Source organism: Vulpes vulpes, chromosome 1 (genome assembly GCF_048418805.1).
Source record: "Vulpes vulpes isolate BD-2025 chromosome 1, VulVul3, whole genome shotgun sequence".
Lineage (NCBI taxonomy): Eukaryota > Metazoa > Chordata > Mammalia > Carnivora > Canidae > Vulpes > Vulpes vulpes.
The window spans coordinates 129,032,956-129,051,726 of NC_132780.1; the positions used below are offsets into that span (position 1 = coordinate 129,032,956).

The window sequence follows — 18,771 nt, forward strand, 5'->3', positions numbered from 1 at the left end:
TAAAAAAAAAGTTAAACATCTTGTATAGCAAGCTCTTTCTCTGTATTCTAAGTAGGTTTACAGTTTTTAAAAGCATTAAGCTCTTTTAATCCATACACACCATCTAGTGACCAAATAACATTAGTATCTGTTAATATCTTTTTTCAATTGAGTATGTTCTCCCTATTTTATTATATGAGTATTTGAGTAAAATGTGATACATATTGATGATTGCCATTTTTAAAAATACATTTTATTATGGAAATTTTTAAATGCACAAAAAGGTAGAGTACATAGAAAAATAAACTCCTGTGTACTCATCACCAAGAAAGACTTTTTTGTTTTAGTTTTCTGTTAATTTCAGGTATACAATATGATGATTTGACAGTTCTATACATTACTCAGTGCTCATCATAAGTGTACTCTTTAATCCTCTTCACCTATTTCAACCATCCCTCCCACCCACTCTGGGAACAGTCAGTTTGTTCTATAGTTTTAAGTCTGTTTCTTTTTTTTTTTTTTAAGATTTTATTTATTTATTCATCAGAGACAGAGACAGAGAGAGAGAGGCAGACACAGGCAGAGGGAGAAGCAGGCTCCACGCACGGAGCCTGATATGGGACTCAATCCTGGGTCTCCAGGATCAGACCCTGGGCTGAAGACGGCGCTAAACCACTGAGCCACCCATGCTGCCCTAGAGTCTGTTTCTTGGTTTGTTTCTCTCTCTTTTTTTTCTTTTGTTTCTGAGATTCTGCAAAGGAGTGAAATCATACGGTATTTGTCTTTCTCTGACTTATTTCACTTAATATTATAATCTCTAGCTCCATCCATGTTGTTGTAAATGGCAAGATTTCATTCTTTTTTATGACTGAATAATTTTCCATTATGTATATATACACACACACCATATCTTCTTCATTCATATCTCAATGGACCCTTGGACTGCTTCCATAATTTGGTTATTGTAGATTATCTACAGTGATAATCACTGTGGCAATGATCATAAGAATGCATGTATCCCTTTGAATTTGTGTTTTTGTATTTTACTACCCAGTATTGCAATTGATTACTGGATTGTAGGGTAGTTCTATTTTTAACTTTCTGAGGGACTTCCATACCGTTTTCCACAGTGGCTGGCTGCACCAGATAGCATCCCCACCAACAGTGCAAGAGGGTTCCTTTATTTCCACATCCTCACCAACACTCGTTTCTTGTGTTTCTTGAGTTCAGCCATTCTTATAGGCATGAGGGGATATCTCATTATAGTTTTAGGAAATATCCTTGCTTCATCTTTCCACTCATCTTTTTTGTTAACACTAGATAATTTTAAAGCAAGTTCTAGACATCCATGTCATTTCTCCTATCAGTATACAATATATGTGTAAGTGTGATGATGTATATTATTAGTGCTTATTTAGATTATGTATTCTGAATTGTAATATGTTCTTGAAAAGCATATATGTGACTTTCAGAAATTCTAAGTTTTCAGTATATTCATCGACATTTAGTAAGATTTCATAATGTGCTTATTTTTTTTAGTAATATAAATTTTTAAATGTTTGTGAATGCCCTGTGACAGTAGGAAAAACCCAACTAAGCACCAGTGAATTTCTGTTAATTTCTTGGCACGTAAAAACAATCTTACTTTATTTAGTATATGTGCTGCCAAAGTGAGCACAAGTAAAAACAATCTTGTAATAATTTCTGTATTTGATAGCTGTTAGATCTTCTGATTTGTATTCTTGAATAGTCAAAGAACAATCAAAGGTAAATTAATAAAGTGTATTTTTAAAAAGAGGTATATCTAAAAAAGAGGTATATCAGCTAAGGATTATTAGAATACATATTTATTAGAATACATATAATTAGTTAATTCTCTTTCTTATAATATGCAAATTGTTATTTTTCAGTATATTCCAGTTCCTGATATCAACAAACCCCAGTCAACTCATGCCTTTGCAATGACTTGCATTTGGATTCATCTCAATAGAAAAGCCCAAAATGACAACTCCAAGCTACAGATTCCAATACCTCATTCCTTAAAGCTTCACCATGAGTAAGTAATTCATAGCTTAACAGTTGATTTTTTTAATTAATAAGTGGTGTGGTGTGGACAAATGTTAGTGTCAGTATTTGTATGAAGTATGGAAATCTCCCCACACCCACTAAGGATAAAGGTGAATATTTAATATGCAAACGGCCTACCAAGAGAAACTAACCAATACTTGTATCCAGAAAACAACTAGAAAATTAATTCTGTTTATGTGTGTGTTTATATAAAATAAATATATATTTATATTTATATTTAATTTCCGAGTCTAATTTTTGCTTTTACATGCTTTACCTTAAAGTTTTTTTTTCTTTAAAGGTTTTATTTATTCATGAGAGACACAGAGAGAGTCAGAGACATAGGCAGAGGGAGGAGAAAGAGGCTCCCCACAAGGAGCCAGATGTAGGACTTGATCCCAGATGCCAGGACCACATTCTGAACCAAAGGCAGATGCTCAAACACTGAGCCACCCAGGCGCCCCTTAATTAAAATTTTTAATTTCCAAAAGCATGTGAAAATGTTTCAAAATTTCTTAGGTATTCAGGATCTGAGCATGATCTGACATATGTCTTCTCTCCCTGGGCCACCAGACTATTTGAGCTGCTCTGGCTCGTGTGCCTCCTTACATCATATCCAGAGCTGTGATTACTCAGAGAAGATGCCCTTATTAGATGGAACTTGGCTTTAGATAGTCACAGGTGTTAAGAACACCAGAACTTCCCACCTAGAACTTGTGACTACGACTGTCAAGTCTCTTCATAGGAGAGTATAGGGTAGGCAGACTTCACATTTTATTTGACTTTCCCTTTAGGAGGCATTCCTTAATCGTCTTTCACAGTGACGTCTTTAATGAAGCCACCTTGTTGTGCTTAACCAGATAGATAATAAGTAGAAATCTACATCATGAAAAAAAAAAAAGAAATCTACATCATGAATTCATGAGTTATTTCTTCATTATCTGAACCTTAGTGCTATAATGTAGTAATACTTAACAAATATCCATTAATTGATATCTTGTGATTACTTAAGTTCTTTTTAAAATGCTACTCAAACTTTTACATATTTCCACTCTACATTTTGGGCAGAAACTGTAATACCTATAGGAATTAAGGTAGTATTAATAAATCATTTTATGAAAATAAATGTTTTCTAAAATGCAGAGTTAAGGGATCCCTGGGTGGCTCAGCAGTTTGGCACCTGCCTTTGGCCCAGGGCGGGATCCTGGAGTCCTGGGATTGAGTCCCACAGCGGGCTCCCTGCATGGAGCCTGCTTCTCCCTCCTCCTGTGTCTCTGCCTCTCTCTCTCTCTCTCTCTGTCTATCATAAATAAATAAATAAATCTTTTAAAAAAAATGCAGAGTTAACTTTCTGGGAATTATTTGCATTTTTTACTGTGTAATGGTCCTTGAAATTTTAGGTTCCTACAGCAGAGTCTCAGAAATAAAAGTTTACAAATGAATGATTATAAGATTGCCTTGCTGTGTAATGCATACTCTACAAATTCAGAATGTTTTACATTACCCATGGGAGCTCTGGTAGAAACTATTTATGGAAATGGAATTATGAGAGTACCTCTTCCTGGAACGAGCTGCTTGGCTTCAGCATCGATTACTCCCTTACCCATGAATCTGCTGGATTCACTGACAGTTCATGCCAAAATGAGGTGTGTTCTTTTTACTTATTTGGTCCTGTGTTGGGGAATTGATATCAGCATAGTATAGGGATTATTTAATGATTATGTATGTGCATGTTTTATGGTCAGGTACATTTTTTTAATGATTAGGTTTATTTATTTAAAAATGATATTTATTATAAGAATTCTAGAATATACAAATAAACCTCAAGAAAGTATTGCCATAATCTCTTAATGAAAAATAAGCATTGTAAAAATTTTTTGGTATATGTTCTCAGTCTTTTTTCCTGTGTATAAATATATGTATTTATGGGTTGGTTTCTCTCTCTCTCTCTCTTTTTTTTTTTTTTTTTTTTTGGGGTTTCTCTCTTAACAAAATGGATTCTTAACTGCAATAGTCTTTTGTAACCAACTTTTCCCCATAATAATCTATCAAACACCTCTTTTGGTCTAGAGTTTTTTAAAAACATCTATTTTAATTGCTACAAAGAAGTGTTTTGTGTAGCTATATATGATTGGTTAGCCAGTTCCACATTGTTGGACATGAATTATTTGCAGTATCTTAGTATTCTAATGATGGTTATGAAAACTACCTTTATGGCTGTCTTTGCACCTACTCATAATCTACTTCTATTAAATAATTTGCTGGAAGTAGAAAAGCTGAGTCCAGGAATGTGAAAATTATAATGCCTGTACTGAATTGATTATTAATAGGATGTTTTTAGAATTGACATTATGGCTTCTGAAAGACAGAAATGGCTCTGTTGGATGTGATTATAGAGCCTCAAGTACCCCTAGGAGCCAAGCTATGTGAGTGAGTGCCACATGCTGCTGAGTGAGAGAGCCAGATATTCATGCACATGCACGTATGCATATGTAGAAGGACTTGAGGCTTACTGAAGCATTGCAGGCCTTACCTCATGGTGCTGCCATTTTAGCTAATTTCTATAATGTAAGACTGTAGACTAGTATATCTAGATCTTCTCAATTTTTTTTTGAGAAGGGCTAGAATTCCAGATTTTTATATCTAGTCCATTAGCTCTTAAGTATTGGGTCAAACTTCAGACACTGTCTAGGTAAAAAAGAATGTATCTGTGGGGCATCAGTGCTAGAAAAGCCATGCTCTTTTTCTAGTGGGAAACATTATCATAGCATTATATGCGTGCTTTGCCTGCTTGTGTGACAGAGTTGAGGAAAGCCTTGTTAGGACTCAATGTTTGGATCCTAGCACTCTTTTAAGTAATTCTATAATAAAAGTCATTTAATTTCTCAAATAGTTTTAGTTACATATTTGAAAAAGAAAAACAGACTAAAACCATTCACACATGTTCTTTTTGTTTAAATTATTTTGGGGTTTGTTTTTGGTTTTTGTTTTAGTCTTTTTTTTTTTTTTTCAATTCCAGTGTGTTCTTATGAGTCGTACCCAGATTTGCTTTTCAATGAGCAAGGGATCCTGATGTACATTGAAAGCACCATGGAAACCAGAATTAATCTCAGATTATACAGTGCATCACTACCAAGTGTCCTATACAACTTAAATGATTAAAATGGAGCTCATTCATTTCATTTATATAAGTTTAGATTTATACCAAGCTCCCTATATATAAGTAAAGTAACTTCTGTATCTATGTCAAAAATATGGATTTTCTGGGCAACCCCGGTGGGGTGGCTCACTGGCTTAGTGCAGCCTTCAGCCCAGGGTGTGATCCTGGAGACCTGGGATCAAGTCCCACGTCAGGTTCCCTGCATGGAGCCTGTTTGTCCCTCTGCCTCTATCTCTGCCTCTCTCTCTGTGTGTGTCTTTCATGAATAAATAAATAAATTTTTAAAAAATATATATGGATTTTCTTTGTTTTTCCTCAGCCTTATCCATAGCATCGCTACCAGAGTGATAAAACTTGCTCATGCAAAATCCAGTGTGGCCTTGGCTCCAGCCCTAGTGGAAACGTACAGTCGTTTATTGGTCTATATGGAAATAGAGTCTTTGGGCATCAAAGGATTTATCAGTAAGACAGGACTTTCTGGTGTTTATAACCATTAACTTGATATTCTGATTAGGGTATGGATTTTTTTTTCCTTACCGTTAAAGAAGGAATTATGGAAAAATTTTGAAAAGTGTGTGTGTGTGTGTGTGTGTGTGTGCGTGCGCGTGTGCGTGTGTGTGTGTATGTGTGTGCGTGTGTATATGTGTTCATGATCAAGCCTTACATAGATTTTATTGCCTGTGACTTTTCTTCAATGTCTTTGAATTCACAGCTTTTATAATTGGTGCCTTAAATTGTCTTGTTCCTGAAGGTCAACTTTTGCCAACTGTTTTCAAGTCCCATGCCTGGGGGATCTTACACACACTTCTTGAGATGTTTAGCTACCGGATGCACCACATCCAGCCTCATTACAGAGTGCAGCTCTTGAGCCATCTTCATACTCTAGCCGCAGTTGCACAAACAAACCAGAACCAGCTCCATCTCTGGTGAGCTATTGGATGACGATCTTTCCTTTAGATTTCTTAGAAACTTTGTTGGACATGGGAAACTTAATCCTTTATAGTATTTGTATTCATTTGTCATAAATTTCCTCTGCTTCTAGAGTATTTTATTTCCAATACAGAAGAAGTAAAGGACAGCTTTTTATTTTTTAATTTTTTTTTAACGATTTTATTTATTTATTCATGAGAGACATAGAGAGAGAGGCAGAGACACAGACAGAGGGAGAAGCAGGCTCCATGCAGGGAGCCCGATATGGGACTCGATCCTGGGACTCCAGGATCATACCCTGGGCCGAAGGCAGGCGCTAAACCACTGAGCCACCCAGGGATCCCTATTTTTTAATTTTTCAAAGATTTGTTATTTATTTCTTTGTGAGAGAGTGCAAGGAACAAGAGAGCATGAGCATGAGTGTGGGGAGTGGCAGAGGGAGAGGAAAAAGCAGGCTCCCTGCTCAGTAGGGAGTCTGCTTCTCCCTCTCTTCACCCCCCTACTCGTACTCTTTGTCACTCTCTCTTTCTCAAATAAATAAAATCTTAAAATAAATAAATAGAAAGTTATTAAGGTAGTTTAGTCCTTGCCTAGTGATCTTTGGCCTGAGAATAAGTACTTCCAAGGCCTTTGACAAAATGTTCTAATTTAGCCCTTTTGAATGTTGGATTTAAATACACTTCAGATTACCATTAAATTATCCTGTCCCTTTAATTTTGCTCTAAGTGAAAATATATTTCAGATTGAAAAATGTAATTTTTGAAGTGCTGTATATCCAGGTGAAATTGTTTAGTCCTATAAGCTACAAGCTGTCTTTTTCAAGTGTGTAAATATTGTCAGACGGTTTTGTTATAAAATTTGGCACTCAGATTTTTAAAACATATTAAACAAAGCTCATTCTCACATAAAGGAGAAGTGTGTGTGTGTGTGTGTGTGTGTGTGTGTGTGTGTGTGTGTGTGTGTTTAACCAAAGAAAAGGAATTCATAGTTTGCGTATTTTTTTCCAGTTTAATTAACCTAGATTTAGATTTAATTCTATAATTGTGAAATTTTATATGCAACTTTTTCATATTTCTTTTTGTTCTTCTTTCAGTGTTGAGAGCACTGCACTTAGGCTTATAACAGCATTAGGGAGCTCAGAGGTACAGCCACAGTTCACACGCTTCCTGAGTGATCCCAAAACAGTGCTGTCTGCAGAATCTGAAGAGCTGAACCGAGCCTTGATACTGACCTTAGCTAGAGCAACTCACGTAACAGGTACAGTGAACATGCAACCACCAACAACAAAAACAGATGAATTAAAGTATGCTATGTCCCTACTGATTATTAAGAGGATAATATACTGAAAAGATCCATTTCATTTGTTAAAAAAAGTTGTGTTAAGACTTTCACCATTTCAACCATTAATATAGGTTCTTCTGTGTACTATCACTTTAACTAGGTTGAGCTTCAGTTTTCAGCTTTTACATCATTTTTAAATAGTAGTCCTTGAGGTTTTTGGTCTCAGGACCACTTTATACTCATAAAAATAAAAAAAGAAATTCCCAAAGATTTTCCATTTATATGGATTATATCAATATTTACTTTATTAGTTATCAAGATTGATGCTTTAAAAAATTTTTTATTTGAATTCAATTTAGTTAATATATACTGAGTTATTAGATGGTTTTTAAATATTTTTTATTCACTTAATATTAAACTTGTTACATATTAGCATAATGGCATTTTTTTGTGAAACGCTATAAATTCTTCAAAACAAAACTTTAGTGAGAAAAGGCACCATTGTTTCACATTTTTTGCATCTCTTTAATATCTAATGTAAAGGAAGCTTTGCTGGATACTCATATTTACTTCTACATTTCATCTATTGAAATATGTTATTTTAGAACTGAAAAAATATAGCCTCACACAGGTAAGAGGTTGGAAAGGGGAGGAGTATCTTAATAGCCTTTTCAGATAATTGCCAATGTTCTTTGATGTCACACAAAATTGGACAAGTGATGGTTTCTTAAATGTTAGTTGCAGTGTAGGTCCAAAATTCTATTCAGGGGATCCCTGGGTGGCGCAGCGGTTTGGCGCCTGCCATTGGCCCGGGGCGCGATCCTGGAGACCCGGGATCGAATCCCACGTCAGGCTCCCGGTGCATGGAGCCTGCTTCTCCCTCTGCCTGTGTCTCTGCCTCTCTGTCTCTCTGTGTGACTATCATGAATAAATAAATAAAAATCTTTAAAAAAAAAAATTCTATTTAGTAAACTTTTTGTACTCTATTACATTATAATCCTTTGGTCTATTTTGAATACCTAATGGGTTTTTTTTTATCCATGCATATTTTATAGCTTCATGAATTAGTTTTTGGAAAACATTGATTCAGTGAGTTACGTAGATCTCATAAATGTTGGCACACTTCATTATGCAATATCATAAAATTACATTTGTTAATATCACTGCAAATTTCATTAGGAAAATCTTTAAGTTTTGGATTACTATCAGGCTTATAGTAGTGGATAGACGTTTTCCAAAACTTTGATTTTTCGTTTGAAAAGTCAAATTTTATCATTGGCAAAAGATGTGGTCATTTGTTTTCCTTGAAGTAATAGGTTCCCTTTTTTCAAGAAAATGCTGCTTATTGCCCAAGTCTGAATAACTGTAGTTTTTTCTGTCAGATGTTCTTTCAAGTAAAAATGGAATTCCATTTTAAAAAAGAGCTAATTTAATTCGATATTCAGACAATTGCACAAGTACTTTTCCTTTAGATGCCCATCATACTTCAGTGTGTAGCTAGGACACTGCATACTTCCATTTTTATCACAACAAAATTAGATGTATTTAAGGGCTAAGATACAGTCCTTTTCACTACTTCAGGGATATTCTAGAGTAAAACCTGCATTTTCTCCCAACTTGTGCCCGCCCCCCCCCCCCCCCCCCCGCCCTCTGCTGCCTAGTGAGAGTATAGTGAAGATTACAGTGGCTATTAGTATAGTCTGGTGCCACTGTTTGACTTGTTCTGAGGGCTAGCAGTTTTCCCTACCATTACCTTTGCCCCATTGGTGCACATATGAACACAGTAAAAAGTTTAGTACTATCTTCGTATTACTCTTTTAATAGTTTTGACCTCATCAAATCCTTGGAAGGATATTGGGGACCCACAGAGTCCACAGACCACACTTTGAGAACTGCTGTTTTAAAGAAATAGTTACTGAATTTGGCAACCTCAGATACATCTGTGTAAACTATCTTATTTTACATAAATTAACCCTTTTTTTAAGATTTATTTATGCTTTTATTTATTCATGAGAGACACAAAGAGAAGCAGAGACACAAGCAGAGGGAGAAGCAGGCTCCTTTGCAGGGAACCCGATGCAGGACTCTGTCCCAGGACCCCGGGATCACGACCCAAGCCAAAGGCAGACACTCAACCGCTGAGCAACCCAGGTGTCCCAATAAATTAACCTTCTTGATTTAGAGAGTTATAGTCTATAGCTATTTCAACCACTGGAAAAGATATATTTTCTCAATTCTGTTTCCTTGGCTCAATAAAGTGTTGATACCTCATTGTCAGACTGAACTACATGAGCGATCATGGTGGGCCTATGTCACTGTTAGATCATTGGTGCTCTGTAACCTTAAAAAAAAAAAAGATTACAGAGGCTTCTGGGAGTCTGTTAAATGTCCAGCTCTTGATCTCAGCTCAGGTCTTGATCTTAGGATCATGAGTTCAAGGCCTGAGTTGGGCTGCATGCTGAGCATGGAGCCTACTTAAAAAAAAAAAAAAATAGATTGAAATGTCTTTTGTCTTCTTTTCACTAACTGTGTTCATGTTTACTAATGTAATCATTCAAATCATTCATAAACTAAGAAAACTTAGGTCTATACTGAATATAACTAGTTAAGCAGTGAGTGTATTGCTGTGAAATTCAATGCGTGTACATAACTTTTTCTATGATACCATTTATGAATTATGGGTATGATCATTTATATCTGGATTACCTCTGTTTGTTTATGTTTAGATTTTTTTACAGGCTCTGATTCAATTCAGGGAACTTGGTGTAAAGACATACTTCAGACCATCATGAGTTTTACTCCTCATAATTGGGCATCACACACTCTTAGCTGTTTTCCAGGCCCACTACAGGTAATTTGGTCTTGAATTACATATTGAATATATACAAAATCATTCTTCCATTTAGTATATATGAAATCTTTTTTTCCCATTAATTCATTTCTTCCCATTTAATGTAATTCTAGAGAGCTGGTTTTAGCGATATCCAAAGGAAATTAGCTTCTGTTTCTTTTTTTAAAAACCTGTACTATTCCAAAGTCTCTTGAGTTGTTCCCTGACTTACTCTAGGCCTGGATACGTTCCTAAAAATTTAATTATGGTTTCATGTTATTAGTTAACAATTTTAGAATGTTGTGAGAATTAACACATTACCTGAAAAATTCTTTCTCTTTTTTAGAACTGAAATGGGGAGAAATACAACTTAACAGAGCTTCATAGAATACACATTTGTTCCACTTGACTGAATTTTTTTTTAATCATACAGAGAGAAAAACTACAAACTTGGCTTTTATACTATGGAAAAAGGAAAACCTCATCTGTCCTCTACTTTTCAATTAGCAATAATCGTGCCTCAGATAGACCTCATTGGCTGCAATACTGCCACTGCGCAAAGCTGTCCTCTACTTTTCAGAGAAAAGTTTACGCATAATGAATATCTGCTTTATAGAACTTCCAAAAGGGCTAGGGCAAGTAACTCTCAAACTTGGTAGAATTACCTAGAGGGCTTGATCAGATACAGACTGCTGAACTTCCAAAACAGGAGGTCTGAGACCCATTGGTTTAGTATAATGGATTTTCCTTTTAGAGATACTAAAATATATAACCAAAAGGCACATAATTTCTTTCTTTTTTTTTCTTTTTCCCAAAGACAAACAGAAATATCAACAGATGTTTGAGGAAGCTTTGAATTCAGGCTTGCTTGGAATATCTATTTAGGAAATCTAAGAAAGGAATCTTAGAGATTATCTAGTCAAGCCTGTATATTTTCCCATTATAGAAATTCACACCTTGAAAAAAAAAAAAAAAAAAGAAAAGAAATTCACACCTTGATTACTTAATTACCTGAGGTCACATAGCGTTTATTAGTGTCAGAATCAAGTCCAGAACTGATTTCTTGACTCTGGCCAGTGCTCTTCATTTTAGTATAAAAGTAAACTTTTGATCTTCCTTTTAGGCATTCTTCAAGCAGAATAATGTACCTCAGGAAAGCCGTTTTAATCTGAAAAAAAATGTGGAGGAGGAATATAGGAAGTGGAAGTCAATGACCAATGAAAATGACATCATTACCCACTTTTCTATGCAAGGCTCTCCTCCTCTCTTCCTTTGTCTTCTCTGGAAAATGCTCTTGGAAACAGATCATATTAATCAGATTGGCTATAGGTAAGCCAGAAACCTAGATCTGCATTCTATTTAACAAGCTGTTATACCACATAGCAATATAACTTAGTTTTTACTCTCTGCTTTCCAGAGTATTAGAAAGAATTGGAGCCAGGGCCTTGGTAGCCCATGTGAGAACATTTGCAGATTTCTTAGTATATGAGTTCTCTACATCAGCTGGAGGTCAGCAACTCAACAAATGCATTGAAATTCTTAATGACATGGTATGGAAGTATAACATTGTTACATTGGACAGATTGATTCTCTGCCTGGTAAGAATATGCTTACAAGAACAAGTTTCTAAGCTACTTCACTCTCTTTTAGATCATGGTGTGTGACTGATGGATCTTGTGCTGATGATCTATAAGGATTTAAGGCAATTCTACTATAATCAAGCATTGTTATCACTTCCCTAAGGAACTAGAGATTTCCCATTGTCTCATTCAGCAAGTGTGTATTAAATATCTGCTGTGTTCTATGCACAGAAAATATAGAAGTAAATAAGGCAGACATGATCTGGCCTCGTGATGCTGTAAAAGTACAAGCAATTAGGCCCTGAGTTGATTCCCAAAGGCTCTCATTAGAGGCAGGAAGTGGTAAAAAGTCATTTTATTTCTTTGCAGAATGCTAATAATCATTTCTGTGTACTTTGGCAGTCAGAGTCAGAACTGAATATTTCTGATAGCCACTCAATATTCCCCAAATGATTTTTCCTCTTGACTTGATACCTATTTCAGGAAGAATTTTAAGAGAAGACACTGAGCCAGGCTGGAAAATGCTACTTTTTTAAAAATACTATAGTGGTGATATTTAGGGTGGCTTAATTGGTTAACATAAACCTCTTAGCTATGGAATATAAATATAAATATGATTATGATATAGTAGGAGAAATGAGCTGTCTATAAATCGGTAAAATACAAAGATAAGATAGAGATATAAGGAAAATATCACCAGGCAACAATGAGAAACCACATCTACCTAGGTGAGAGATTTTGACAGTTGGATTAGATTTCAACAAAAGAAATAAGAAGGACACTTTGGGCAGAAGGAATGATGAGAACCAAAAATGGGCAAGAAAGTTAAATACGGGGATCCCTGGGTGGCGCAGCGGTTTGGCGCCTGCCTTTGGCCCAGGGCGTGATCCTGGAGACCCGGGATCGAATCCCACCTCAGGCTCCCGGTGCATGGAGCCTGCTTCTCCCTCTGCCTGTGTCTCTGCCTCTCTCTCTCTCTCTGTGACTATCATAAATAAAAAAAATAAAATAAAATAAACAAAAAACAAATTACAGAAAAAAAAAAAAGAAAGTTAAATACGACAATGGAATATTACTCAGCCATTAGAAACGAAAATTACCCACCATTTGCTTTGATGTGGATGGAACTAGAGGGTATTATGCTGAGTGAAATAAGTCAATCAGAGAAGGACAAACATTATATGGTCTCATTCATTTGGGGAATATAAATAATAGTGAAAGGGAATAAAGGGGAAAGGAGAAAAAAGGAGTGGGAATTATCAGAAAGGGAGATAACATGAGAGACTCCTAACTCTGGGAAACGAACTAGGGGAGGTGGGTGGGGGTGACTGGGTGACGGGCACTGAGGTGGACACTTGACGGGATGAGCACTGGGTATTATTCTATATGTTGGCAAATTGAACACCAATAAAAAATAAATTTAAATCAAAAAATTAAAAATGAAAGTTAATACGTTTGGGGGAATTCTGAACAGTTAAGGGTAAATTAGACATATAATGAAATTCTAATAGTAGTGGGATATTAGTGTATTCAAATATAGACTGTCTAGTAGCAAAGCCATGCTTTTGCACAGTTCAGACATTATAATATCATTTTTCTGTTGTTTTCCAAAGGCCATGCGTAGTCATGAAGGAAATGAAGCCCAGGTTTGTTATTTCATAATTCAGTTGCTGTTACTCAAACCAAATGATTTTAGAAATCGAGTAAGTGACTTTGTGAAGGAAAATTCTCCAGAGCACTGGCTACAGAACGACTGGCACACCAAGCATATGAATTATCACAAGGTACTAATTCAAATCAGTGCTTCAGTGAATCTTTTTTAAGCTCTTCTTGAGTATTTGGCTAATTGGTTTGGCTGTTTTCTCTGTGTGGTTCTATTGTTTTCTCTCTATAGAGAAGGAAATTAACTCTCTAAACTTTCTCAAGATTCTGTTAGAGTATCTCTACTGTTAGGAATTTATCGAGACTATGGTTTTAGTAGATTGAGTACTTACATACTAAATGAAAGGGTTATTACAAATTCCTTTATACATAAATTTCTTGATACATCTTTGGGATAATAGAGATTTTTGTCAAGTAAAAGACTCTAGATTTATTTCATTGCATTGCAAAAAATAAACATGGTTTCATATTCTTTTAAAGATGACAAATTTAAATAGGTTAATTTTTTTTTTAAGAAAACAAAAAAGGATATCCTGAACATTTGCTGTTTTCTTACTTCCACAGAAATACCCTGAGAAACTATATTTTGAGGGCCTGGCAGAGCAGGTTGATCCTCCTGTGCAGATCCAGTCTCCCTATCTACCCATCTATTTTGGAAATGTGTGTCTTCGATTTCTCCCAGTATTTGATATAGTAATCCACAGATTTTTAGAATTGCTTCCAGTTTCCAAATCACTGGAGACTCTACTAGATCATCTTGGTGGCTTATATAAATTTCATGGTAAGCTTTTTCAAATTTTAGTTCTATCTTATAGTTCAAAAAACAGAAGTAGTTTGGGGATGACCATATGGGTAATCATGATTCTAAGAATTTTAATTGTTTTTTAATAAAAGTGTTTTGAGAATAAGTGCTGTGGGGGATCCCTGAGTGGCTCAGCGGTTTAGCACCTGCCTTTGGCCCGGGGCATGATCCTGGAGTCCCGGGATCGAGTCCCATGTTGGGCTCCCTGCATGGAGCCTGCTTCTCCCTCCTCGTGTCTCTCTCTCTCTCTCTCTCTCTCTCTTTCTCTCTATCATAAATAAAAAAAATTTTTAAAAAGAGAGAGAATAAGTGCTGTGTAATGATGCCATGAAATATAAAACAAATGACATAAAATATGAATAGGTAGATCATGGCAATTGTATTAAATAGCAGAAATAAAAGTGAGGTGCAACAGATGCCCCCTTTTACAGTGTGATTAATTGCCAAATGAGTAGAGAAGAAGGGTATGATATGAGTTCAGAACAGACTGATGTTACTATGAACTAACAGGTCTTGGCAGGCTTCCTGGATGATAGGATTCGATCTGTGGTATATGTGGCTTATATAAGTAGGAAGGAGAATACAACATCCTAGGCAGGAGTCCTTTGGAAAAATCACAGCATTCTGAAAACAGTCTCCTCATTGGCTAAATTGAGAATTTAAACATTGTACCTGACAGTAGATCGCTGTAAGTGCCAGGCTGAGAAGTTTTGATCTTATAACCTGCAGGTAATCAAGAATCAGCTAGAAGCTATTGAGTAAGGTCATTGCATAGAAAGCATTATTTTAGAAAGATAAATGTAGTTGTAATTGGTAGCATGTTTTGGAAGGAGAAAGCCATTTCAAAGACTTAAGTCAAAAATTTCAGTTATACGGTTAGTACCCAGACAACTATGATAGTATTGGAAATGAGAAAGAAGGGACAAATAGTCAAGGAGGAAGGAATAGAACATGATTTGCTGCTTGTGAGGAGAATACAGAAAAAAAAAATCAAAGACAACTTTAAAGTTTTAAATATTTTTTAAATTTTTTATTTATTTATGATAGTCACAGAGAGAGAGAGAGAGGCAGAGACATAGGCAGAGGGAGAAGCAGGCTCCATGCACCGGGAGCTCAACATGGGATTTGATCACGGGTCTCCAGGATCACGCCCTGGGCCAAAGGCAGGCGCCAAACCGCTGCGCCACCCAGGGATCCCCCAACTTTAAAGTTTTAAACCAGGTGATCAGAGAATGGTGGAGTTAGCAATAGGAGTGTGAAAGTCCTAGAGCAGCCACTGTGGAGACAAAGTGTTTTTTTCCAGGCAGGGCGGGCAGTTCTCCTCAGTCCTTTCTCTAAGATGCCTTCTTCCTAACCAGAAATCTGAATTTCATTTTAGCACTACAGAATAGGTATGAAGTTCAAGCAAACATTCCTTTAAAGACATTTTTTTAAATTAGGTAACATATCCACATGGTACAGAGGGGTATGCAGTGAAAAGTGGTTAACCCCATCCTGACCTTCAGCTGGCCAGTTTCTTTCTCTGTAGGAGACCACTATTACCAGTTTCCTGTGTACCTTCCAAAGATATTCTGGGGTTATATTTTCCCCCACAAATAATATAGAATATATATATACATTGTTCTACACCTTGTTTTTGTTTTGTTTTGTTTTGTTTTGTTTTTGCACCTTGTTTTTAATGCCTTCATAATGTGTTAGGATTGACTATTTTGTATCAGTACATAAAAAACTCATTCATGCCACGTATGCCATGTTTTGACCATTTAGGCTCTTCTAATCTTTTTGCTAGTATAAACAGCACTGTAGTGAATATTCCTTTACCTACCATGTATATATTATTAGAAGCCGCCTGCCTTGTCCTAAAATAAAAATATTTATTATATGCAATAGCTCTACATGTGAAAGTTTCATGAGTTTCTTAAAATCTTGAAAGCAGAGGGCTAGTTTTTCATTGTGGGTAAACAGATAAACATTATGATGATCTGTTTTCTTCTCCTCAGATCGCCCTGTGACTTATTTGTATAATACTCTACATTATTACGAAATGCACCTGAGAGACCGCCCACATCTCAAACGAAAGCTTGTCCATGCCATCATTGGCTCACTCAAGGATAATCGACCACAAGGCTGGTGTCTAAGTGACACATATCTGAAGTGTGGCATGAATGCTCGAGAAGAAAATCCTTGGGTCCCAGATGATTCCTACTATTGCAGATTGATTGGCAGACTAGTAGATAATATCCTTTTCATTGTGACTTTTCTAGACTCCTCAGAAATAACTGTATATTAATTTGTGAGAACACATTATCTTTTCAAGGTAATATTTTTATATATTCCAAAACTTCAACTTTTTCATGATCATTTTTTCCTTTTGTTAAAGGTTTTGAAATCTTAAATTAGCAGCATCAAATTAGTTGCCAGATAGGCATTTACTCCATTAAATTTTATATCTAAAAAACAGACCTGGGATCCCTGGGTGGCGCAGCGCGGTTTGGCACCTTCCTTTGGCCCAGGGCGCGATCCTGGAGACCCGGGATCGAATCCCACGTCGGGCTCCCGGTGCATGGAGCCTGTTTCTCCTCCCTCTGCCTGTGTCTCTGCCTCTCTCTCTCTCTCTCTCTGACTATCATAAATAAAATAAAATTCTTTAAAAAAAAAAAAAAAAAAAGACCTTCTGAGGTTTATTTCAAAGAAAAAAATTCTGTTCCTAAAAAAAAAGGAACTATGTATTGTAGTAAATACATCTGTTTCCTACAGGAGAACATAGAATTTTGTTGCTTTAAATAAATCTTTAAATGCTTTTTTAAAATATTAATAGGTAATAGTAAAACTTATTTTTTCCTCTCATTTTAATGAAAAGGATGCTGTTTTTGTATTATAGTTCTTTATTTTGATTTCATGTTTTAAGTTATTAGCACATTATGCTTACTCTGTACACCGTGCCACTATTTACTAGGTAGAGCAGTTTTACATAAATGGGTGTAAGTTATTTTCCTATACAAAAGCATTTGTTTCTTGAAGTAAAAGAATTGCTCATTATAAAGTAATGTTCTTATCAACTGTCATATAACTATTAAAAGAAATAGATGGAGGAAGCCTGGGGATACTCTGGTTGCATCTCTAGCTATCATGTCACAGTTTCAAAAGCACATCTGTTTAAGAGTAACCATTATACTTTGTGGTTAATCCTATGGTTGCTCTCAGTACATTTCAGTTAATGTCAAACTTAATGTGTATTTGGTTCGTATCATTTGCCTCTTACTTTTTCTGTTCTTCACTTCTTGGGGGCTCACAATCAGATAAGTTGATAATAAAATGAGATACTTACATGTGAAACACTTTGAGAACTGTAAAGCACTATAAATTTGAGCCATTCATCTCAACATAAACAGTTATTGCTTTAACCATCTGCACCAATGGCTGGCAAATCTCCTGGTCCATTCCCAAACTGTGACTGGAGATTCAATGAGTTTCCCAACCCAGCTGCCCATGCACTACATGTTACCTGTGTGGAGCTCATGGCCTTGGCTGTTTCAGGCGAAGATGTTGGAAACGCTCTTCTAAATGTTGTCCTGAAAAGGTGTGTATCCTGTTTCATGCAATAAGAGTCATTGTTTATTTGTAAAGAGAATGGTATTTTATTTGAAAGTGTTAGACAAACCTGTTGTCCCAAGGCTGATGCATATGGGATGGTAACTGTCTTGTGTTCCCAGATTTTGTCTTTGTAATATAGATGTAATGGAGTGAGTCTTGGACGGGGTCAGAAAACCTGGGTTTGTTCCCACCTCTACTCTTTAGTAGCTGTTTGACATTTAAGTTAGGAATAATGTTAACATCTCACTGAAGATAGTCTTGGGCAGCCCCAGTGGCTCAGCCTTCAGCCCAGGGTGTGATCCTGGAGACCTGGGATCAAGTCCCACGTCAGGCTCCCTGCATGGAGCCTGCTTCTCCCTCTGCCTGTGTCTCTGCCACCCCTCCCCACCCCCACCCCCACCCCCATCTCTCTCTCTCTCTCTCTCTCTCTCTCTCTCTCTGTCTCTCATGAGTAAATAAATAAAATCTTTAAAAAAGAAAAAAGATAGTCTTCGAAGATTCCTTTCTTGAAGATCAACATTAAGTAGGGGATGATGATTGGAGAAGTATAAATATGTGGAAATTGTCTTTCATCCCAGCAGCCATCGTTAAAGGAGACAGCTAAGAAAAGCCTTATTTAGCTTTTGGGTATATTAAATTTTTCCTCAATAAAAATCCATTGTACTTTTATTGGAGTAGGTTAGTTGTTAACCCTGAATTGTATGTGTTCTCAAAATAAGATCCATTATCAAACATATTTTTATAATTTCACATTTTTATTATTTTCTCTTCACTTATAGTCAGCCATTAGTACCAAGAGAGAATATTACAGCATGGATGAATGCAATTGGACTGATCATCACTGCACTACCAGTGAGTTAATATCTATGATTTGTACGTAGTAATG

The 18,771-nt window shown here is 36.1% G+C and overlaps 1 protein-coding gene and 1 non-coding gene across 3 annotated transcripts in view; one reads left to right on the forward strand and one right to left on the reverse strand.

Moving 5' to 3' along the window:
* The window catches only part of MED23 (mediator complex subunit 23), a 45,169-nt gene that overhangs the window by 18,653 nt on the left and 7,745 nt on the right, over window positions 1–18,771 (forward strand). For both annotated transcript variants that reach the window (XM_025990341.2, XM_025990340.2), the window contains 13 exons: window positions 1,890–2,035; window positions 3,447–3,692; window positions 5,526–5,668; window positions 5,958–6,132; window positions 7,230–7,393; window positions 10,144–10,268; window positions 11,371–11,576; window positions 11,665–11,845; window positions 13,441–13,611; window positions 14,054–14,270; window positions 16,292–16,528; window positions 17,706–17,871; window positions 18,665–18,737. In XM_025990341.2, the coding sequence (XP_025846126.1) occupies window positions 1,890–2,035; window positions 3,447–3,692; window positions 5,526–5,668; window positions 5,958–6,132; window positions 7,230–7,393; window positions 10,144–10,268; window positions 11,371–11,576; window positions 11,665–11,845; window positions 13,441–13,611; window positions 14,054–14,270; window positions 16,292–16,528; window positions 17,706–17,871; window positions 18,665–18,737 (2,250 nt within the window). The remainder of the gene's footprint in view (window positions 1–1,889; window positions 2,036–3,446; window positions 3,693–5,525; window positions 5,669–5,957; window positions 6,133–7,229; window positions 7,394–10,143; window positions 10,269–11,370; window positions 11,577–11,664; window positions 11,846–13,440; window positions 13,612–14,053; window positions 14,271–16,291; window positions 16,529–17,705; window positions 17,872–18,664; window positions 18,738–18,771) is intronic.
* On the reverse strand, window positions 10,665–10,811 carry LOC112913812 (U4 spliceosomal RNA). Its single transcript, XR_003233731.1, has one exon. It is a non-coding gene; the product is annotated as a U4 spliceosomal RNA (small nuclear RNA).